A 25,328-nucleotide genomic window follows, 5' to 3' on the forward strand; every position below is an offset into this window, starting at 1 on the left:
TTTAAAATTGGTTTAATTAAATGTTCATTTAACAATTTCTACATTTTGTGTACATGACCAAAAAAATTGGTTTAGGTTAGTTTTGAAATTTAAAATTTGAAGAGTAGTTGGAAACTGAACTGCTTCATAAAATATCGGAATATTCTTTTTCATGTGACAGATTGAAACCTAAAATTTAAACATGAGAAATTTGATGTTTGGTTGGAATCAAATTCTTTTATACTTCACTTTACAAAATCATAGAAACGCCTCCTTATGCAAAGTAGGCTGAAATCCCAAATTGAAAATTGTGACTTCGTCTGTATTTTCGAGCCACCATTGAGATGATCGAGCCATAATCAATCATACCTTCATTAGAGTTTTGAAAATAATTCAGATAGTCAGATAGTTATAGAATGGTAAAAGCTTAAATTTTACGGGATACAACTTATAAAAGACTAATTGCATTTACGGAAAAATGAGATTATTTTTCGTAGACGGAGGAAGTATAATATTTTTGGCAAAAAGGCAAATAATACCAAGTTACATACCACTTCTTTTTCGTAATATGCGATTTAATTTTCTATTATCGTACACTTTGAATTTTTATAATCGGATCTATATTGTAAATTATGTGCTACTCCCTCCGTCCCTGAAAGTTTGTCCCATTTTCCTATTTCCGTTTGTCCCACAAAATTTGTCACATTTCATTTCTACTCACATTTTATTATAAAACTAATATATAAAAATAGCACTCACGTTCTATTAACTTTTTCAACTCACTTTTCATTACATTTGTTAAAATTCGTGTCGGGTCAAGGTGGACAATATTTGGGGGACGGATGGAGTATTATATAAAATCAAGACTAGTAAAATGACAACATATAGAAGATCGAAACGCATATTTTCAATTCGATTGATGGTTGATGGTATTTAGGTTAACATATGAGTAGCAATTTGACAAAAGAAGTAATATGAAAATTGAATCAAAATTATGCCGACCAAATCAGGGAGATTATATGCCAACTAATCTTATTTAAGGCTGTCATGATACACCCTTGCAAATAATGTTTGCTTCATTTTTCGATCTTTTTAGTTAAAAACAATTAACCAACCACGTGCCATTTTGTGGAAGCCGCTTGATTTAAGCTGTAAGTCTTATTTATATTTATACTGTTATACACAATGTATCTTTTTACAACGGAGCAAATTCATTTTCATGATACGATGAGATTCAATTTTGAAGCTGATTTTATTCTGTTTGATTCAATAAATAAAGAAGGTGAGTATTTTCTTTTGGTTATTAATGATGTGGCAATCTAATTAGGTTTGTGTCCGCGATTTCCGGTGCTATAATATTGGCGTGTTTTCCTCTGTCTGCAAACGCGTGATTTAATTAAGATTTTTCATTATTTCGGTGACTAATTATTGGATTTGGTTGCGATATCCCAATAGGGATTACATTAATCACACGGATTGCTCGTGCATGAGCCGTACATCTTTTAAAATTATTATTATTATTATTATTATTATTATTATTATTATTATTATTATTATTATTATTATTATTTTAATTACCTATAAAATCACAAAATTTGATCACACTCTAATATGTGTTGTATCTTTTAAAAATTGAAATGATAGTCCCAAAGTTTCAAAAGTTTTCAAGACTTCTAACACAGTCATTATAATTTATAAAGTCTATGTACATTATTCGTATTCAGCATTCTGCATTACAAATTCTTTGTAATTGATATGTACTCCCTCCATTTTCTAACAAAAAAAAAATACTATAATAGAAAGTGAATGGAACAAAATTAGTAAAAGACATGATATATTTTTATATATTAATTTTATATTAATAAATATAAGTGACATATTGTTCATGGAATGTGAGTTCTATTATTTACAGATGAAGCTACGTAAGAGAGTGGGGCCACTAGCCCCCAACCCCAACCATTTCAAATTATTTATATATAGACTCCATCCGTTTTTTAAAATAGCAACTATTTTCAATTTGGGTCGTTCCATAAAAATATAAATTTTATAATCTTTCTATTTTAGGACATGCACCCACAATCCACTCATTCTACTTTCACTATTTTTTCTCTTCCTCTCTCTTACTTACCCATTTTTCTTTTCTTCTCTCTTACTTTACCAATTCTTCTCACTTACTTTACCAATTCTGCATTAAAATCCATGCCATTTCAAATGTTTCTATTTTTTGAATAGGACGGAGTATAAGGAAAAAAATGTGCATGGCGCAGCTAGTTTAAGGCTTCCCATTTGCATCTTTGAGAGCTGTGGATCTAGCTTCACCTCGGTTCACGGATGGATGAAAATAATAAAATATGCCGATTAATGATGGACTAAGGATGTATATTCAATAATTGGAGATAAACATAATATCTACTATAGTCTATACACAATCGATGCCTTCATTGCATGGGAATGTATTCTGAATCAAGTAAAATAACGCAATTGTTACTTAATCTTCATCATATCGCCTTGAACATAATCGAAATTATATATGTAGACGAAGAACTATGATTCATTATATTTACCTTCGTAATTGATTTGTTTTACACTTTTATACGAAACCTATCTTAATTTGTCTAATATTATTATTTTATTTTGTGAACAGCATGTAGATGTTAGAATAATCCTTAACGGATAAATATATGCATTACTTGTGAGTTGTGAGTTGTGGAATCAGAATCTCAAAAGATTTCATTCGTGGGGGTGATTCTTCATAATTGGGTTTATGTTATAGTATTATTTTAGAATAGTAACAGCTAGTAACACAAATAACACCAATAATTAAATGCTCCCTTGATTCCGACAGTTTGTCGAAGCCCATATAGCCGTGGCCATCAACTATGGGCCATATTTCTAAATTTTTATTGGGCCTTTTCTTACTTTTACCTTCACTTCTAGTTTTGGTATATTTAAAGCTTGATGAGTTGATGTGTTTTGATATATGTGGCTGTACCTGTACACTCTCTATCCACATAGTATGTGCAACGAACCTCCACCAATTTTCTTTATTTCATTTATTATCAAATGGACTACCAAAATTGTATTCACATATCAAGTGGACTACCAAAATTATCAAGTTGAACAAAGAGACCACCACGTATTTGTAACATTCTCCCCTTCTATCATTAAATGTAATCATATTATAATGTTTAGCTCTACATAATACTATTGTCAAATAATCTGACTTATATAGACATCTTCCAAATATATACTGTTATTAATATTATATTAATAGTCATTAAGATGGAAACAAAGAAAAAAAATGATACTAAGATATCTAAACTATAAACATGATTATCAACTAGTGTCGTGTAGTTGACAACGGAGCGACAGATCTTGCTGCAATGAGTCTGGATTCAAATGTCACTGTTGTCATGTAGTTGTTTCCATTTCTCAGGTACAAATGTGAGATCTTGGAAGATGGGCTTCTGGCAGCCAGTGGGTTAAGGTCTCCCCCTTAACGCGCTACTGCGTATCCTGATTGAACTCCCTCACATGATGTCGGACTGGAGTGTGGGCCGCCAAGGCGACGGAATCGTCTTTTTTGCTCCAATGATTATCAACTAGTGTCGAAAGTAGATTAATAATAAAATTGTAGATTATTCATCCCTTTTTAGGTTTTTTGACATAGTATTTTATGCTTAAAAGCACTACTACTAGCACATTTCATGTGTAGAGAAGAAGACGGGCCAAGTTGATGATAGTTTAGTTTGACGATTGAAACAGGTCAACAAAGAGAAGATGGGCCCTGGGCCCAAACCTGTGACTTTCTTCTCCAAAGAAATTTCCCGTAAAATGCAAAAGTGACGGACTGCAATCATAAAAAATTTAATCGGATAAGAAAAGAAATGCATATGTTTATAAAGAGATAGGTGTAATCAACAGCTAACTCTTCTTAAATATATATAGGGATGTAATCAAATGCAAACTCTAAATATAAAAAATATGATCTGGACCGTTAGATTTCAAAATTTGACGTCAACGAATGACAAATAACGTCAACAGAAAATGTCAACACAACGTCAATCGGTTGACAATGTTGACGTTATTTGTCATCTGTTGACATTAAATCTTGAAATCTAACGGTCCAGATCATAGTTTGACGTTTGGAGGAAAGATATGGTTTGCATTTTATTACTATCCTATACGGGCATATAAAAGATAATTCGATGGACGAGAACTTCACTTCGACACCATTTAATTCGTGATTTTTATAAGGTAATGAATGGGTACACTATTATTTAAGATATCATACGACGTATAGTATTGGTGAAATGATAGTATAATGTATAGTTGAAATTTATCAACTTGAATATATACCATGACAACATAACGTAATAAATAAATTTTCTTGGAGTCAAAACTTGGGGTGCGTTGTCAATACTGATAGTAACCTGATTGGAATTATGTTACTAATTCAATATATAAAAATTAACTTCAGCAAGAATATAGTTTCGAGTTCAATAACCATCATTTTCATTATTTAGCCTTCGTTATAATTGTCTTCGGTGGCCACTGGACGTTGAATAGGAAAATATGCATATAGAGATCACATGATATTTTTCGTTAGCCTATAATTGTTGTTTTATGAGACTACTATATTAGAGAATGCAAAATATATAACTTGTGTGACGACATTGTATAGTTGTTGTAATGTGCAAAATGCAAAATTTTAAAGTTTCTTTATGTAAATATATGTATTTAGTACTCAGTTAGAATGTTCATAAAATCATCTTTAGTTTGATATATATGTTTCGAGAAAAAATAATTTAAATCTAAAAAATTATGTAAGATTGAAATTTTGAGATATTTTTTAAAGAGAAAAAGTGACTAAATTTGCTACATAATTAACCGCCTAATTTTTTCGGCCTTGACAATATTACCCATGTGAATTTTCGTATTTGATATGATCTATGATATTATTAATATTTAATCATTTCCAATACTATGATTAATAATATGTTTTGGTTATATATTAAAAACAATTTTACATTAATGCGACCGTATACATTATACTATCATTTCACCATTCTATTTATAAGCATTAAAAAATCCCATCATTCGATTACTAAAGTATCCATCAGATATTTATATATGGAGTACTATGTAGGTAACAAAATTGAGAAGAAAAATTGGGTTATATAGAAAATTAACTAAAAATATGTTAAGACATGTTCTTTTTAATAGTTAAATTAATAGTAGAAATTAAAAAAGTGTGTTACGATGGACTCGAACTCAAGACCTTTGACTTCAAAATTTAACCACACTATTACTAGGTCAATGCACAAAATAATTAACCAACAACTTGACCACTAAACTATTAAATCTAATACGTTCTCTTTTATTATTTGGCAATTGTTACATAGCAAAGTGAAAATCTGATTTGCAATTTAGCATGTTCTCCCTAAATTGCGGTTTCCCATCACAAAATCGTTTGATTGAAATTTCTGCCTAATTAATATAACCAAGAACTCCTCTATACTTCAATTCTAATCCAATAAATCATATTTGATGTTTAAATTAAACTATTAAAGAGATAGTATAGCTATAATGCAACCATATGTATATTAGTGGCATCAATGGCTTCATATAATGATACGCCACGACATTTTATATTTCAATAATGAAAACAATATGGATAATGATGATACTAAAATGATGATTTAATTACGTAATTGTGTACTATTTCATTGGACCGTTTAGGACTTTAGGGTGAACACTTGCAAGGCAAATCCAATTTAATATTATCGCAAACTGAGGTGGCAGATGCATGCTATTATTAATTAATAAATTTGATCACACGAGTCGGGAAATCCCCAATTTACTAGATAAATTTTACACTTGTACAATCAATTAATTAATGCAATTATATTTTCAAGAATCGCCAACGACGACTTATATATAACATAGCATGACCATGCATGATGGAGTAATAAAATAGGTTGAAAACGAAAATGATTGATTGAACATTTTGTATTTCTTCCACGTACTTCCAAATTGCATGGGCCAATCAAATGTTGAATCATAATATCCTCTACTCAAAGTAAAGTTAAAATCAACGAAATCGATCTAGGGTCTTAGATGAAATTGAAATAGGGAGAAATGTTTGTAGAATTATTAGGCAAAGTCATAGCGTATATTATTTGACAATATGGGTGAGGGACCATCCACGTTATTTTATTGAAGAAAAAGCGTCCCTTCAAATTAAATCAGTATATATCCCTTCCTGCACGACTCCAAACATAGCATAATCATTATTTAATGCCCTTTAAGTGTCTTGACTTCGAATTACAAGTAATTACTACGATTTAATTATATTATATCGTCGACCTTCTTTTGACGGTACGCAACTTATGAAGTTATAATATCATGCCATGTTTGCTAAAAGAAGCTAATATTAGTAAATTTCTAATGGTAGTATAATAGTGATATATTCTGCATTTTTTCGGCTCAAAGATTTTGTTTGGATGGGACGCTTTGTACTACTTTATTTAGTAGAGTACTAAGAGTAGTACTCTTGCATTAGTAATATTCGTTTTCGGATAAAATAGCAAATTGGAAAAGAAAAAAAAAGTAACTTCGATTAATTTGTTTTATTGTATTATTTTCTCTTTTGTTAATTGGATTGGTTTTACATAGTTGCAATATATACAGATTTGTTTAGATTCAATTATGCCTATAAACTCGGAGACATGATACTATATACTTAGAGCATCCACTATAGAGCAAATTTCTTTTAAAAAAAATACGTATTACTAAAATTTATAATGGCACATGGTTAAAGTTGTATCTATAAATTGATAAAAGAGTACTTTTTTGTAAATACGTTTACAAAAAAACTAACCCACAACTAGATCCATGAATTAAGTTCTTCCGTGCTTTTATTCCTGCTCCAAATCAAGACATTTTTAAGTATGATCATCATGATAGCAAGCAGCTTTTTTATATTTTTTTTACTGTTTGTCCGTCCATAAAAAATAGTCTGCTTTTATTAATTTAGTTAATCCATCATAATTAATTAGTTTAATTATGAAACTTTCTCTATCACTTTTTTCTTACTATTTGCTAATTTTGTTCAATTTTGTTCAATTTTTTTCATTCTTTCTCCTCTACTTTACTTATCACGTACTGCATTAAAGTTTCAATATTCCATAAATGGATCTATTTTTTACGGATGGAGTATATCCTTGAAGCAAAAAAAAGGCGAGTTCGTCGCCTTGATGGCCCCCATACTCATCTCTCAATGCAGAACACTGTGCCTGAGAAATGGAAGCAACTACACGACAAATGGAAACAGCTACACGACAACAGTGAGATTTGCAGCTACACGAAAGCAGTGGGATTTGAACCCAGGCTCATTGAAGCAAGATTTGCTCCTCCGTTGCCAACTGCGCTACGCTCCTGTGGGCAAAATAAATCGGATGGAGTATATCCTGAGTATTATTATTGTAGTAATTGATAACTATTCCGGCAACACCATTTTATTGTAACTGAAATCCACTCTGCCATATAAATAAAAATGTTCATAGCCTCATAGGGGTTATAATTTGGACGGTTGAATTAAGTGGGACGATTGTCAATTAAATACGTCTGATTTTTAATTTTAATTAGTTTATTTTTTGAATTAAGTACGTGACTTTTAATTTTTTAAATTTTTTGAATTGATTTTACGAGTATTGTAATTTAAACAATATAAAAAAATAATACTCCTTATTATTTTAAAAAGTTAACAAATAAATTAAATTGTTATTAATAATCCGTTGTCTATAAATGAGACTATATTTAGTGGACGGAGAGAATATGACTAAAATGAAATTGGTGATGTGATAGTATCATGACTGAAATTTTGAATTGCTTGTATATAGTATCTGATAAATAGAGTTTAATTATGACTTAAATGGACTAATTGTTTTAATTTTTATTTTTTTAAATGGACTAATATTTGATTCTTATTATGGATTCCTTATGTTTAGTTTATTATGGATATGGATGCCTTATGTTTAGTTTCATAAATTTCAATGTGTCCACTCTCCTAATAAAATGGTACACCCTCCTTCTGTTGAGTCAAAATTTTTAGGACATGGAAAAGATAAAGAGAGTAAAGTAAATGACATAATAACGTAAGAATAATTAAATATTTCATTTTTTGTTATAAAAAAGATTAATTCAACTTAATTTCAATATTTTAATAAGAAATACGACTCAGCTTAGCTGGATAGTCTACAAAAATTAGTAATAGACTAAATAGTCCAATTCTACCTAACCAATGCCAAAATTTTCTACGTCATTGGTAAGCCACGTGGGTTTGGTTATAGTCAAACCAAAATCTCAGTCAACTCTCCTTTTGTCTTAAACAAGAGATTTCGTTAAAGTTAGTTCATTCTTTATTCTGATTTGACATTACCGCCGTTTTGCTGACATTTTCATTTGAATTTGTTGTTACAGAATACAGATCCCTATGTAAAATAACAACCACTATATTGTCCTACTTTTCTCATTACAAGTGGCTAAAAGTGACCTTCCGTCTATTTAAATCTTACTGAGGTAGAGTTGTATTTTCCCTATTCTTAATTATTATTAAGAGTCACACTTTTCTATTTCGGTCCGTCCCCAATTAAGAGTCACACTTCATTTTTACCATAAATGGTAAGTAGGTCCCACATTCCACTAACTCACTTCACTCACATTTTATTATAAAATCAATATAAAAAGATGGATCTCACATTCCACTAACTTTTCAATTAACTTTTCTTTACATTTCTTAATACCCGTGTCCGGTCAAACCGTGATTCCTAATCGGGGACGGAGGGAGTAGTTGAGATCTCAAAAAAATAATATTTTATTAGTTAAATAGAAAAAAAGTTAAAATTAAAAAGAAGTAAAGATAAAATATAAAAAAGTGATTTACTTACCTACCTTAAGAGGTCCCCTAAATCAATAAGTATAAAACACCTAATAAGAGAAAAATTGAGAAATTCCTTTCCGGATCTTCCAACTAAGTTGAATCATGTACTTTTTATTGAAAACAAAACATCTAACCGCTCTTACTTTATTCTTTCTTACTTACTCTCTCTTATCTCTTTTATTTAATTTTTCTACTATTTTATTTTACCTTCATTTAACTCATTTAATATAATTTTTAATTTTTTTTTTCCCCAAGAGAAAAGGTTAGGAGAGTACTTACTAGTAAAACTGTTTCCTTGTTATCTAAGTTGGAAAGTTTCTTTTTAGCACAAAGATTAAAAAATTGTATTTTAATAGATTAAATGAATATAGAGTATGTACTGAGAGAGAGAAAGAAAAATAGGAGAAATATTAGAGAGTAAAAGATAAGAGAGAATAAAGAAATATAGTATTAATTATATATTGTTTTTTTTTGTCATATATAGAAATGACTCAACTAACTTAAAATAGTCCAAGATAGAATAGCGATTCAACCATATTTGTTATTATGAAAAATTATTGAGTAGATAATTAGTCTAGAAATATATAGTTGCATATTTTGGCTTAAAAACAATTTTATTTATAAACGACGGCTATAAATAATTACTAATTTTAGATAAACTAAAATGTTACTAGCTCCATCCATCAAAATTTGTCCCATTTTTTTATTTCCGTCCATCCCTCAAAATTTGTCCCATTTCACTTTTACCATTTTTGGTAGTGGATCTCATATTCCACTAACTCATTCATAGTCACATTTTATTATAAAACTAATATATAAAAGTAGGACCCACAAACCACTAGCTTTTTCAATTCACTTTCCATTACATTTCTTAAAACCCGTTCCCGTCAAAGTGGGACAAATTTTGGTGGACGGAGGTAGTATCATATTAATTATTATGACATAATTAAATAATTTTATTTTTTAGAATTGATTGTTAGAGCATCCACAATGGGGCGGACGATGCGACGGACGATGCATCGTCCGCCCCTTAGTCCTCCATTGCAGCAACCTGCCCTAAGCCCATTCCTTAGTCCGCGGACTATGCACACATTTTTGCATAGTCCGGCCTATAGTCCGCCCCATTGCAGGGAGGACAAACTATAGGGCGGACTATGGACACATTTTTCTTTTTTTTTTATATATATTTTCTTCTATATATATCACCATTTTTTTTACATCATTTCACACATTTCACTTTACTCTCTTCCCCATCTCAATTTCTCTCTAAATTCAATAATGAATTCCGACGATTTTCATATATGCAAGCATAAAATATAAAAAAATAAAAAATAAATACTGACAATAGGATATGCCTTTAATTTGTGGTGTTTTTATATTTTTATTCTTGCTAATTGATATATTTGCAAACATAAAAAATATGATTAATGAATTTTTGTAGTGTTTAAATATTCAAATAATAAGTAAAATGCTTAGGACGGGGCTTAGGGCGGGCTATAGTCCGCCTCATTGCAGGTGGAAGAGGCGGATGATAAAATGCTGATGTGGCGGTGAATAGGGCGGGATTTAGGGCGTCGTATAGTCCGCCCCATTGTGGATGTCCTTATAGCATTGTAGTCAATATCTAGTGATATACTTCCTCCGTCCCAAGATAAGTGACTTATATTCCTTTTTGGGGTGTCCCACTATAAGTGACCTATTTCTATTTTTAGTAAAAAGTCATCTCTCTTACTTTATTCTCCACCTACTTTATTCTCTCTTCTCTTCTCTCCTCTACTTTTCCCTCTCTCATACTTTACTCTCACTTTAACTTATTTAAATATCATTCCTTAAATCCTGTGCCCAAAAGAAGTAGGTCACTTATCTTGGAATGGAGGGAGTACTACAATGAGAAGTACAAGAATAGGATCTAGATTTGCAATTGAATTTGCATGTTGTTTAGTTAATACTGTAACTAAAAGAATATATTTGTTGGTTGATATTTTAAAACCAATTAATTAATTAAATCATGTACAAATGAAGCCACAACTAATTGCACGTGTTAATACGATACAATATAGTACATGGATAATTTTCAAGTTCTGAACATCTTATTCTTTTTATTTACAAAAAATTAAGAAACTTATGGGTATTTTGTTTTCACATTTTATTTACCATGTAGTATATTAGTAGCTCCATAAGTTATCACCCATGTATGAGCTTGTATTCTTTTTATCCGCACTAATTAATAATCTAATTTTAATAAGTTACTAAAATTAGTCCATATATATTTGAGTGATAACATTAAAAATTGGTGGCAGACAACTCTAAAGAAATGCAACTGACATTGATTTAATATGTAAAGTCCTTTATAAAACTTTCCCCAAGATTCGGATATCGTGGGACTCTTTCCTCGACTTTCTTGCTTGCCCTTTCTAGGGATTATATATTTATTCAAATATACTAACAAAACAGTATGTGTGTGTAAACAAGAAGATGAGGAGAAAAGACGAAAAGGTATAAGAGTTGCTTTTGTAGTGAAAAAGGGGGTCAATCGCGGTAGCCTAGCTTTGATTCGGAACAACCATTACATTCTCCTTTTCACTTATTTAATTAAATAAACTTTTTATTAATCAGTTAAGAATATATTCATGTGATGGAGATTGGAGGGCATTGGTTCCACATTCAAAATGATACTATAACTAGTTAGAAATTTATTTAGTAAAATAATACTGGTTCACTAATTAGAAAAAAAAGGTAAGAATTAAAATACGACAGCTAGCGTTGAGGAAATATTGAATGCATGGGTTGAAAAGGTAGAAGTTGCCCAGCTCATGCAGTTGAAATAAAAATCGTGTTTAGATGGTTTTTGAATATATTCAGCCGACACAGGAAAAATGTTTAAATCTGGTTCAAAGTGAAATAAAATAAAAGCTAACAGCCGCCCCATGATTTTCTCCATTTCTTGATTAACTTAACGGTATTATTATTTAATTTTGGTATATAACAATTTCACCCTTTTAACACATATGAGATGTGATCAAATGAAAACTCTAAATATTGTACAAACTCAAAACTATGATCTGGAACATTGAAAAATGTCGACATATCACAAAAGAACATCAACAGGAAAATGTCAACAGAATTTCAACAGTAGTCATTGATTGATGTTGTATTGATATTGTGTTGATACCGTGTTAACATTAAAATCTTGAAATTTTACACTGTGTTAATATTGTATTGAAACTGTGTTAAAGCTGTGTTGAGAAGTTTTGAGTTTGTACAATATATAAATTTGCATTTTATCACTATCCTATATAGTAGTGAAATTTAATGATTGTGTTACAGTAGACTCAAATTAAAATCTATGAAACCTTTTATGTTAGACATTAATCACTCTACTATTTGATCAACTTAAGTGCACACGGATTCTTGTTCTCTGTGTGAGTGTGTATAGATGTGTGTGAACGATTGTCTAATAAAGAGTTGCAATTTTCTGAAATGTACTAACGTCAAAATGAGACGTATGTTTGGCCCACTATATATTGACCAAAGCTGCTAAAATAAGCGCTATTGTTCAACCATTTTTCAGAAATAAATTGAACCCTTCATTTTCTAACTTAGTCAATACTATTAATTTAGTTTTGTTGATATGATTCTGTCATAATTAAAATTATTTATTGCTATGTGGCATAGCCCAGCCAAAGGTTCAAATCAATGGCTACTCGGATTTGAATACTTTAAACATATCGATGCGTTTTATTACTTTATGTAATTTGAGGTGATAAACGTAAATACTTTCATCTTATTCAAGAATATTATTATCCAAGACAAGTTTCCATAGTAAAAATATTTTTATATTTGTATTATTAATTTGTCGGTTAATTATTTTGAGATGGAAATGCTTTAATTTGGAAAAAAAAATCCTAGAAAAACAAACATTTGAAACGTAGGGTCTGGTGGGGAGAGAACGGCGTAGTCTAGTTTATTTAAAGATTAATAAATTAAATGTGGAAACTATAAGGAGAATGGGACGCCGATGCATTTAATAAAATTTAAGTTTAGTTAGAAGTTGGAAAATTAGAAATAAATTTGATGGATCCCATCTCACTATGTTAATTTAGATAATTGTGACAACGATGTAAGTTATTATTAAGATCATATTCATATATACAAATAGGGACAATTCTATGTTCACCTCATAATCCAACTGCTCCAGTCATTGACCAATTTACCAATCTATAAAATTTGTCCTCTTTTGGTTAATTATACTATTATTTTGGTTACCACCACAAATTTTGCATGAGGCCATGATATTCATGAAGACCATGGAAATATCTATAAAATGGAATATTTAATTGTCCATTAATTATTAGGTTTCGTTTATAGGGGTTCTAGTATAAAGTGTTCAAGAGTGATACTTTCTGTATGTTAGCCTATAGACTGTGTTAGGCCAGTTTTGTTAATTTAGCTTTCGAGTTACAATTCACACGTGTTCTTATTAATATAATCGAAATGACTCGAATCATTTGCTTATTGATTCGATGAAATATTTATATCAACGAATTAGATATACATTATCGCCAACAATTAATTAGATATTGCATATTTTTGAAATATAATTTTTTAAATCAACACAAACATTTCCATTTTCTAAAAAACATCTCAACAAATCCAAAAAAATACACTATCAAAACTATTCAAGAAATATATTTTAATTTTTTTTTACTTTTCTGTTTTTCTATGAGAAATCAAATGTTTTTATTTTAGTTAATAGTAGTATAATAATCGCTATCAAACACTTCTATATATTGGATAACAAAATAAGGCCCCCTTTGGGGACATCCGATAAAATTGGAACGATACAGAGAAGATTAGCATGGCTCCTGCGCAAGGAGGACACGCATAAATCGAAAAATGGATAACAAAATAAGCCAATTTTAAAAACTAAAAAGATCTCAACTTGGTAAGTCAAGATTTAAGCTTGTTTAAATAATATCATAATCAACAATATATTATATATTATAATTACACAATTAAATTTATTTATAATTACAACATTTTGATACTATTATTATATAAATAAATATTAGATTAAGATCGTGTAGAGAAAATTGTATTATGACTCTGTACCACTTTTCAATAAGCCATCAGATTTGTGTGCCTGACGAAACATATACATTGACTAGGGGTGGAACGGTACGGTGTGTTTCGTACCAAAAAATATCGATATGAAAAAATATCGTACTGTTATCATACTGAATTCAATATACCAAAATTTCCATTTGCATTCATTCGAATATCATTACTAATATCATTACCAGTGGTAGACCTACATAGGGGTCCGGGGGACCCATGGAATCCCCAATAGTTTCAAAATTTCCTTCTATTTATTTTGTTTTAGTAGGTTTTATGTATTCAGTTATCCGTACCTGTAGTAAATTACCAAGGCATCCTTAACCGTGTTTAATTCTCCTTGAGCTCATATTTGGCTTATATTATTTCAATTTTTCTTTTTCAACAGATATTATACAAAAAAAAAATACAAGGAACTACAGTTAAAAAATCTTTTATTTCTCGACAACTATTATGCAATTCATGTTTATACTTCATTAATTAACTTATAAAATGTATTTATAATCGATAGTATTAAATATGTATATTTCTCTAATTTCCATATCATTTAAGTATTTTTATATCTTTATATTCTAATGTCGCAACTATATTTGGCTACGCCGGTATAAAAAAATACCCTACAACTGTTCAGTGGATTGGACCCCCAACGTCAAAATCTTCAGCCCACCACTCATCGTTACAGTACCGAAATTTGGTAACCGGCATACCAAATTTTGGTACACTATATCGTTCTACCTTACCATTTCTTAAACCTGTATACTGAATATATCATTTGAGAATCGGTATATATCGTGTGTATGTATCGATATCGGTTATATTGCAGTATACCGATATCATCGCACCGAACATTACATACCTAATTTATAGGTATATACCATATGTTTGGTATATTTCGGTATATTGCGATATAAGAATATTATACCATTGCATTAGCGAAATCTTTCGATACGATATCATACCGTACGTTACGATATAAAAGTACAAAAAATTTGATTATATCCAATAATTTTTTGATATGTTAAGCACTTGAGAGGGATATTTTAGTATTTTTTCCACTCCTAATGTCAACATAAAGTAGAAGAATAAATTGAAGAAAAATTGAAATAATGGATAAAAGGTCCAATGGTTGAGATCCTAGAAAATGAGGCGGTCCAGACGTCCAGTTGCTACATTACCAATTGGCCTCACCTCCTTGATTTCCCCACCTACGCCATGCACACTACCTCCTATCAATAACAATAACATCTTCTCACTTAGCGCGTAAATATTAATATTTTATTAATTTGTTTTCAATTTAAATAAATAAATGTATATGAAATTGACATTCATAAAAACCAAATAATTAAATAGTAGAGTTATTTCTAATATTTGGCTACTAAATTAATAGTTTTGTGACCAAAATTATAAAATGAGGACGGAACAATTGAAAAGTAATTCAATTTGAATGTCCAATTGGTAGACTTTCCTGTTCTCTATTCTTTCATTTTCATCACGTGTAAAGTGGCGGATGGGTCGGGCCGGTGGATTCGGTTAGAGTCTTGGGCACAGCCGCGGCGCCTTTTTTTTAGTAGCCTAAATGGGAATGAGTCAAAGGTAGTCTTGACTAAACCCATCCCCAAGTCTTAGATGTGGGCCTTTCCTACCCCAACCCTGACGCACCACCTGACGTATCTTCATCCTACCATTTCTCACTACACTTCACACCTTCAAATTAAATTAAATTTAATTTAATAGGATAGAAACTTTCCTCAATTTTCCTGGTCCAACATAACACCGCCACTTTTTCAACTTTCCCAGCTGCTCAACTCCTTTTATATAGACTCGTGCATCGCACTTGTTCTAGACTTCTCAGATTCTTGACATTTTCTCATCTCCTTTCTATTCTATCTTCATCATCCCATTTAAATAAACCACTGAATTTCCTTGGATTAATATTTATGGACAGAGGATGGGGTCTTACCCTTGATAATTCCGATCGAGTTGGTTTTTTCGCTAACAAGCCGGTTTTCGGAGTTAACTTGAGTCCTCGTCGGAGCGCCGGATTGACTATGTTCCCCGGTCGTGGAGAAGAGTCGCCGGAGCACCGGGAGGTGGACTTCTTCGCTGAGAAGAAGGTCAAGAAGGAAGATTCACAGGCTGAAGCTTCAGCTGCCAGAGATTTCGATGTTAATGTAAGTAGTTGTTTATATATATATATAGATAAGGTAGAATTGATCATAGATGATAGTGATTCCGTGTATTAATTAATCTGTTTGGGCGTTTTTGTAGACTGGTTTGCAACTTGTGACTGCTAATACCGGAAGCGATCAATCGACGGTGGACGATGGGGTGTCTTATGCCGGTGAAGATAAGAGAGCCATGAATGAGGTATGATTTCTTAATTTTGTTAGTATTTGAATTATGGATGCTGTTGTGATTTGGTTCTGAGTAGAGAATTTCGGGTTTTGGATATATAGGTGGCACAGCTTCAAGTTGAATTGGAGAGAATGAATGGTGAGAATCAGAGGCTAAGAGGGATGCTTAATCAAGTGAGGAGTAACTACGCATCGATGCAGATGCATCTCGTGACGATGATGCAGCAGCAGCAGCAGCAGCAACAAAACTCTAGAGGCGATAGCACACAAGAACAAGAGGTGATTGAGAGAAAGGAGAATGGAGGAGGAGCAAGGCAGTTCTTGGAATTGGGCCCCGAGCAATCAAACTCGTTATCGGAGGAGAGAACAGTCTCGGGATCACCTCAAAACAATCTGGAAGCGATCAGGAATAAGAAAACCGGGCGGGAGGAGAGCCCCGAGTCCGAAAGCTGGGCCCCCGGCTCAAAGGCTCCCAAATTGAACCCCACCAGCACCAACACCAACACCAATCAACCATCAGTCGAGGCTACGATGCGGAAAGCCCGTGTCTCCGTCCGTGCTCGATCAGAAGCTCCCATGGTAATTAATTGATCAATTCTCAGTTTTTTTGTATTGATTCAACTTTATTAATGTAAAATTAATTGAACCGTGAATGGTGATTGATGTACAGATCTCCGATGGATGTCAATGGAGAAAATACGGTCAGAAAATGGCGAAAGGGAACCCGTGCCCACGGGCTTACTACCGGTGTACAATGGCGGTGGGGTGTCCGGTCCGCAAGCAGGTGCAGAGATGCGCGGAGGACCGAACAATCTTGATCACCACCTACGAAGGAACACACAACCACCCGCTGCCGCCGGCGGCCATGGCGATGGCGTCCACCACTTCCGCCGCCGCCAGCATGCTCCTCTCCGGCTCCATGCCCAGCGCCGACGGCGGACTGATGAATCCCAACTTCCTGGCAAGAACAATCCTCCCTTGCTCCTCAAACATGGCCACCATCTCCGCCTCCGCCCCGTTCCCCACCGTCACGCTCGACCTCACCCAATCGCCTAACAACGCCCTGCAATACCAAAGACCGCCGCCGCACTTCCAAGTCCCGTTTCCGGTCTCCAACCAGTCGCCGCCTCAAGGTTTCGGACAAGCGCTTTACAATCAGTCCAAGTTTTCGGGTCTCCAAATGTCCAAGGACGTTAATGACGCTCCACAACTGCCGCCGCCGCCACAGCCATCCTTCTCCGACACGCTCAGCGCAGCGACGGCGGCGATCACGGCCGATCCCAACTTCACAGCCGCCCTGGCGGCGGCCATCTCGTCCATCATCGGGAACCATACTCCCAGCCAACCTTAACGTAAATACCAGATTTAATTAGTATTTCCGGCGAGGTGTTGCTTAATTATTAAAGTCTTCATTTGTTATTACACGTCATAAATCTGTGTCAGATAGTTTTTCTTGTGATTTTTTTGTTGGTATAAATTATATATGGGGTAGAAATACTGTGGAATTAAAATGTCCATATTTTTTTTGTCTTTGATTTATTTAGGACGGAAAAATACATTCTTTTCCTCATTATTGCTGAATTTCGTGTGGATTTTTTTTATGAGGACAAACAGTGAAATGTATGTTTGGGATTACTTGTGGAATTTTGTTTTCTAAGTTGTTGCAAATCAAGAGAAGAGAGACAGACAAGTGGGGATGGCTTGTTCAATTGAAATGGAATAATCAATTTAAACGTTTGAAATGGTGTAGGCTGATGACCCCAGAGTCAACAACTTCGGCCCATTTCTTTGACTCGTGGGCGATGCAACTGGAAAAAATTAATTATGGATTGATTGGATAGACTTAAATACATTGTGTAATCAAGGAAGACTTCTTTGAGAATTTTCAAGGCAGCTTCCTCTGATTTTTCCGATCCAATAATGTCAGAGAATCTCGTGCTATGATTAAGTTATAATTTAACTTATGTCCGACGTGATCATTTTAGTTGACACTTGGCTCGGAAGCTAGCGGCTTTCCTTAAAATTCGGAGATAAAATACTCAAATCACTGTTAGATTTTTATATTAGTACTAGTCACATTTTATATAGGTAGAATTTTAAGAAATGTAAATAGAAAGAAATTGAAAACGTTAATGGAATATGAGTCCATTTTTTTATATTAATTTTATAATAAAAGGTGAGTGAAGTGAGTTAGTTAGTTAAATGTGAAACTATTTACCATTTATGTTAATATAATAAAATGTACTCCCTCCGTTCCTGATTAAAAGTCACACTTTGACCGGTCACGAGTTTTAAGAAATGTAAAGAAAAGTTGGTTGAAAAAATTAGTGGAACGTGAGATCCATTTTTTTATATTGCTTTTATAATAAAATGTGAGTGAATTGAGTTAGTGGAATGTAGGACCTACTACTATTTATGGTAAAAATGAAATATGACTCTTAATTGGGGACGAATCGAAATGGAAAAGTGTGACTCTTAATCGGGGACGGAGGGAGTAATTCTTATTATGGGATGAACTAAAATGACAAAATGTAACTTTTGTTATGAGACGGAGGGAATTGTATATAACATTAGATATTTTCCAATATTGAAAACATGAAATAGCTATTTTCTTGAAATGGAAAACTCAATTGGAATACTCCATGTGAGTAGGTAATTATATGAACGACCATTCGGTAGCCAGCTGGTTCACCGTGTACTAACTACTAAGAGAAAATAATTAGTACTAAGTCGTGGGGTTTGTAGATGTCAATCACAGAGTCTGGAGTAATCTATTACTAATTGAGTACTTAGTAAATGTTATTATGGAATAGAATGCATTAATTTTTTTGGTACGTACCACTGCGGCACTGCCAATTATAAATGTTAACAAATGTACGCACACGCTATACAAAATCGAATCTCAGAGCATTGAGCATTTGAGCTAGCATTAATATTGCTTTTGTATAGTTGTATTTATTAGAATCAGTAATTATTATTTCTAGTACACTTGAGTTAACTGTATGTTCATTTATAGTCAAAATGATGTTGCCGTGAAATGCTCTTTCAACGTTTCTTGCCCCTAATAGTAAAATTTTTTTATAGTAGTACGAGTATGATTTAATCTTTAATAGGCAAAAACAGAAAAGAAAACAAGTTGCGTGCGGGCAGAAAAAGTGTTGAAAAAGTGGGAGTAGGTGAATGATGCAGTTTTCCAAGTTTGAATTTCCCGAAAGCCAAAGGCCACCGTACTTGCACAACCGTACAAGTATCTATTACCACTAATTCTAATTTATTAATTCCATTTCCACGTGCTTCCACCGTCTCTCCATATTTCTATATTTTTAATCCTCAATTCATTTTTATTCCAATTTTTAGTCAACAAATATTATGGCATTCATGTTTTGGGGTTTGAATAAAGTTTATGAGCAAAATATGGACGTATGTTTTCTAAAGCATAATATAATTCATATTTCATACTAAGTGTGAGTTTTATATGGTAGTACTACTTTGATTCAAAGATAAAGTTACATTTGATAACGCAGTTGATAAGGAGATATCCTCTTTTTTAGTTTGTCTAAATGTATTTCCAATTTTCATGATATTTATTTTACCAAAGAATGTGTAAATTGAACATAGGTAACGTTAGAATGCGTATATTTGAATTCAGTAAGACAAGTTGTGATGTTTAGGTTAAGAGCATCAGCAGCGTGGCTCGCCACCGGCTCGATCTTGTCCCGGCGAGACGGGTCGGCGGCGAGACTGCGTTGCAAAACGCATCTCGTCCCGACGAGACGGGACATCCAGTCGCGCGCGAAAGGGGCCGGCCACGAGCTGTCTCGCCACGCGCCACTGGCGCTAGGTGTGACGCCCACTCGCCGGCGCGCGAGTGGGCGTCGTAATTATGAAGTCATAATTTTTTTTAAATTCGAAATTTCAATTTTTTTTTTCAAACGGTTGAATTTTTTTTAAAAAAATATTATTTTTATTATTTTTATTTTTCTTTTATTATTCTATAAATACTCCCTGCCTCTTCCATTCTCCATTCTACACACAAACACTACAATCATCTATTCTTCTCTCAAATATCTTGTCTATTTTCTCTCCAATTTTTTTAAAAATATCCGGCGATGGAAACTCCGGCGGCGGCGGCTCCGGCGGGTTCGACTTGAACTCGTGGCGATTGGGCGGGCATGTACAACGTTTTGGGTACTACTGATACCGGTTCGTCTCCGGGCACCCAAGGCTCGACGACTCTGCTGGCGTACCAAACACCACATTTTGATGTGGATGCACACTATCATCCCTCCCCCCTCCGGAGGTATGGGCAATCACCGGGATTATCCCAAATTCCGGAGAATTTTCCGGACGAACGCACTTTGGAATACCGGCCGATAGGTGGAGGCTCCGCCGGGATCGGCGTCAATGCCGAGGTGGCCGAGTAGGAAGAGGGCGACCACGAGGTTGTGGGGGACGACAGCCATCATCCATACAACCAAAAGGAGACGTTGGCTCTGTACAACACTTGGATCACCGTCTCGTACGATCCTGTCGTCGGGAATCAACAAACCAGCTTGTGTTTCTGAAAAAAAGTCACCGAACTTTACAACGCACGAAAGCCGAAGAAGACCTTTGCTCGTAACGTGAAGATGCTCCGCGGTCATTGGGACCGATGCGACAAAGATGTCAAAAAATCTTGCGCGATATACAAGGTAGAAGAGGCGAATTACCAAAGCGGAGCCAGTGGTCTCGACATTCTGTGAGCGGCGTTGCGGGTCTTTAAAGATGACTATAAAGACGACGTCGGTAAAATTTTCAAGTATGTCGATGTTTGGTCGCAAGTCCACCACCTTGAAAGGTGGGCTGGCGGTGTCCAGTCGGGCTCGGGCTCGAAACGCACGAATCACACAGAGCGTGGCCAATACTCGTCTAGTGAGGGCGGCGAAGGCAACACCTCACAAGGGGGCACACCAACCGATGATGCAGGGGGGGCTTCCGGATCACGACGTCGGCCGCAAGGGACCAAGGCGGCTAGAGCGAGGGGAAAGGGAGGGCAGGGGACATGGCGAATCAAGCCAGGCGGGGCTCGGGCTCGGGCTCCGGCACGGGCTCAAACACCCTAATGTCCATGTACCTGCTCGCCACGATGGCTGACAATTCAAAAATGAGTCCTCCCCAATTTGAAGCCCATATGGACGGAATTGAGCATATGAAAGCTCAACTTGGTATTCGGTCTCGATCTAACTTGGGTGCACCGCCACCGACTTTGAGGGATGATCGCCGGCGGAGTAGTTTTTATAATTTAATTTAGAGTATTTTAATTATGTATTTTTAATTTTTTTTAGGATTTTAATTATGTATTTTTTTTATTTTTTAGGCCTTTAAATTGATGGAACCGGCAGCGGAAGCGGTGTTGAACTTGATTATTATAATTTTACAATTATTAATCACACCAATAAATCACATAATAATCAGATCTATTTAGCAGATTATTTAGACAAAATCTATTCGCATAATTATCACATATATCATGCTCATAACTTGAATTAATCATGCTTTAAGAATATTGAAACCTAAAACATGCTTTTCTACGGAGCAGAAAAATACCTAATTAATTCTCCAAAGAATTGAAGATGGCTAGCTTCTTCTCTACGCGATGCTTTGAATACTAGACCACAAATCTTCTCTCTGGTTCCCGAACTGTACTCCAATATCAGTGTGGGCTGATCTTACTAGAATACTAGGACTTAAATAAAGAAGACAGAAGAAATCCTTTTGGGAATAGGAGTGGAATTCGAAATCTCCTTTAGCTAGGGGGCCGAAAATTTTCAAAAATTACGAAAAATGAAATTGTATTTTTCTGTCTCCTTTATTCTCCTATTTATATTAAGTTCCTTTTGGGCCCAGACAGAGATCTATGGAAGGTTTTGGATATGGGCTCATCCAATTTACTTTTTACTAATTAAATTGAACCCACAATTTAATACTCCCTCCTGTCCCATTAGAAATACAACGTTTTCCTTTTTGGGTTGTCCCACTAAAAATGAAACGTTTCCTAAAATGGAAACATCACTCTCTCTACTTTTTCTCTCTCTTACTTTACTCTCTCTTCATTAACTCACAAAATAACACTTGCATAAAATCCTGTGCCTGAAACCAAATGTTTCATATTTATTGGGACGGAGGGAGTATAAGTTATAATTGGAATATTATGAGCAGCCACTACAGAAGTAATATTGAACTCTCCCCATCCAAATCCGAAATTACAAGTAATCCGGGTTTCCGTTTAACTTTCATTTCCCGCGCTTAAGATTAAAATGTCCATTAATTAATTAATGTCTGCTATTGACTTAATTAATTAACTTCTTATTAATTCCAAGAGTGGACTTAGCATGAAACGCTTATTTATTATTCATAGAGTAATCAAATTCCAACTAGCTAGGTTCCGAATAATAAAACATTGTTTCGCGCTCCTCTTGAGGACATTATCAAACGAGACTCAGCTCGCGCACGATTCAATATAATAGCAATCCTAGCACCGCTAGATATTGATCACCACTACCCAATATATCAGGATAATTGGGTTACGAAAAACCCGCACCATTTGATAAGTCAAAGTAATGCATAATCAATACCGTATGCTCAATGCTAACCTACATTGGTTAAGAAACAAATATTATCAAGACCTCGCCTTTCAGTAGATAGCCCAAGGACAAGTCTTGCTGTTAGATCCGTTCAGTGCTATACCACACCAATGTCATCTTATTTCAGTAAGGCTTAGAAATATGCGGACTGACATTGCAACCTTTCTCGATGGATAGTCAAATTCCATCTAGGTTGTGAAATTCATCTTTTTCTTTGTTTAGAATTGACCGTGTTACCTTAAAGTGGACGACGCCCACAACCGGTCTACTAAAACAAAGACTTAGACTTTGTTAAGTTAACTTATACATTTGAACATGTATTAACATCCATTAAATGTAAAATATAACAACATTATGACAAAAATAATCTGTTTTATTCATTGGAAAATAAAATAAGAGTTTTACAGTATTCAATCACTCGAAACGTGATTTCTAGTATACAAACTCTAACATAAATTATGTTTATTTTATTTAATGAAGTGTGTTTTTATTAATTGAATTTGTTGAAATTAAAAATAAAAAATGAAATTGAATGAATAGTTAAGGGGTGAGATGGTTAAGAGATGGAGGGATGCAAGTGCTTTCTCTTAGTTAATAGATGGGCTGAAAAGTACAGTGTGACCCATGAATAGTTAAGGGATGAATAAGAGATAGCATTGTGGATGACCTAACACCATCTACCTTTAAAATAATTGAATGCGAGAATCAGAGGGCATATGAGTATAATATTGGTTCTTGTTTGGTTTGCAGAACTAATGTGTGGTTCCTTCGTGTAGGGATTTCTTAGTAGTGCACACCTGAACTCCACATTAGTATGATATTGTCCGCTTTGGGCAAAAGCCCTCATGGTTTTGCTCTTGAGGTACATCCCAAAATGCCTCATACTAATGGAATTGGGGTAGCCCATTTATACACTAGCAAGTCTTGTTCATTCTCCAATGTTGGAATTGTTTGCCCTCACACTTCAAAGATGATAGTAAAAGAGCAATAATGAAGAGAAATCAATGAAATATAGAGAAAAATATACTTAACCAAATGGAAAGTTTTATATCACTTCTACTAAATTAAATTAATTACTTATTATTAATTATGACACCAAAAAAGTTATTTCACACAATTAGCACAAATGTCAAGCATCGTGATCCAAATTAAAACAATAAATTAGATAAGTTGGAAGTTAGAGTCTACTCTAGGATACAAAATGGGATCCTTGTGGGCCATAAAATCCCAAAACAATATATAACCTGGTCCATTGCGGCACAAACAGGCCGGATGGTATGATCTACCTTTAATTAGTTTGGCCCACAATGTTTATAGGACTGCCCAAGAAATTGAAGTTGGTTATTCAGCCCCGATCCAGAGTGCTTAGTTGAAGAGAAAGATTTCCTCCAAATTTATTTTAAAATAGATGAGTGCATATTCAATCAAACCATTTGTTCGAACGAGTTTGAAGAAAATTTTGGAATGGGTATGGACGTATGGTGGATGGGAAATTTTAATTTTATTAATATTGGATTTACCATCTGCAAAATAAATAAGGTAAACACAAAATTAAATCTTAAGCTATTTCAATATTTTAACAAAATTGGATTAATATAGATTAATATAATATTAAACAAAATTTATCTTAATTTAGTCGTGCTCACTATTATATGTGTATATTATTTACATAATCAAACACCACCTCAGTATTTTACTTATTAACCATTCTTTATTATATATATGAACATATGTTGACTAATATCATGCTATTTATTTTCCCTATAATTGAAATACCGCTTATCAGTTTATAAAGAAAACCTGATAATCAATCTTAAAAAAATTCTTTATACTAAAAGAAATTATTCCTGAACATAGGTTTACTAAAATTGAATGAGTCAATACTCTACTTCATTCTTGCTTAATCTATAAGCAAAAAAAGAACTCCCAAAATAAAAAGATAAAAAAAAGGAAAAGATAAAACCTTCATAGCCAAAGTGTCGAGTGTAACGCTTCTTAACACGCTTTGCTGACACGTAAGTGCTCACTTACACCTTCGTAAGTAACGAATGAAATGAATTCCACCACGACCACTTCCCACCGTCGATCATATCACACGCCTCTAATGGTGCTGCGCATCGTAATCTTCATGCGCCGCGACACACGGGAAAACCTGCTTCTGAAATTGCATCTCGTGAGACTGACATTTGCCGGCAATCCAACGGCTCTATAAACAATAAGTCTTTAATTGACGGCTGCGATTTTCGGGAAACTGAAGCTGCACTAAGTATTTATTCACCACCCTCTTCACATTCATCACTTTCATCACTTTCA

The 25,328-nt window shown here is 33.8% G+C and overlaps 1 protein-coding gene and 1 non-coding gene across 2 annotated transcripts; both read left to right on the plus strand.

Moving 5' to 3' along the window:
- The first annotated feature begins 13,730 nt into the window (after positions 1 to 13,730).
- On the plus strand, positions 13,731 to 13,834 carry LOC125191484. Its single transcript, XR_007171162.1, has one exon. It is a non-coding gene; the product is annotated as a U6 spliceosomal RNA (small nuclear RNA).
- A 1,996-nt stretch (positions 13,835 to 15,830) lies between these two features.
- Positions 15,831 to 18,036, plus strand: LOC125190174 (probable WRKY transcription factor 31). Its single transcript, XM_048087389.1, has 4 exons — positions 15,831 to 16,209; positions 16,307 to 16,405; positions 16,495 to 16,971; positions 17,063 to 18,036. Exons 1-4 carry the CDS (start codon positions 15,976 to 15,978, stop codon positions 17,741 to 17,743), a joined length of 1,491 nt encoding a protein of 496 aa, XP_047943346.1. The 5' UTR covers positions 15,831 to 15,975; the 3' UTR covers positions 17,744 to 18,036.
- Positions 18,037 to 25,328: the final 7,292 nt, after the last annotated feature.

Source organism: Salvia hispanica, chromosome 5 (assembly GCF_023119035.1).
Source record: "Salvia hispanica cultivar TCC Black 2014 chromosome 5, UniMelb_Shisp_WGS_1.0, whole genome shotgun sequence".
Lineage (NCBI taxonomy): Eukaryota > Viridiplantae > Streptophyta > Magnoliopsida > Lamiales > Lamiaceae > Salvia > Salvia hispanica.

Excerpts from the sequence above, each read along its gene's own strand:
- LOC125190174 (XM_048087389.1), top strand. The coding sequence starts at position 15,976 with ATGGACAGAGGATGGGGTCTTACCCTTGATAATTCCGATCGAGTTGGT. Across the intron at positions 16,406-16,494 it reads ATAAGAGAGCCATGAATGAG|GTGGCACAGCTTCAAGTTGA; the intron begins GTATGATTTCTT and ends TTGGATATATAG. Across the intron at positions 16,972-17,062 it reads CTCGATCAGAAGCTCCCATG|ATCTCCGATGGATGTCAATG; the intron begins GTAATTAATTGA and ends ATTGATGTACAG.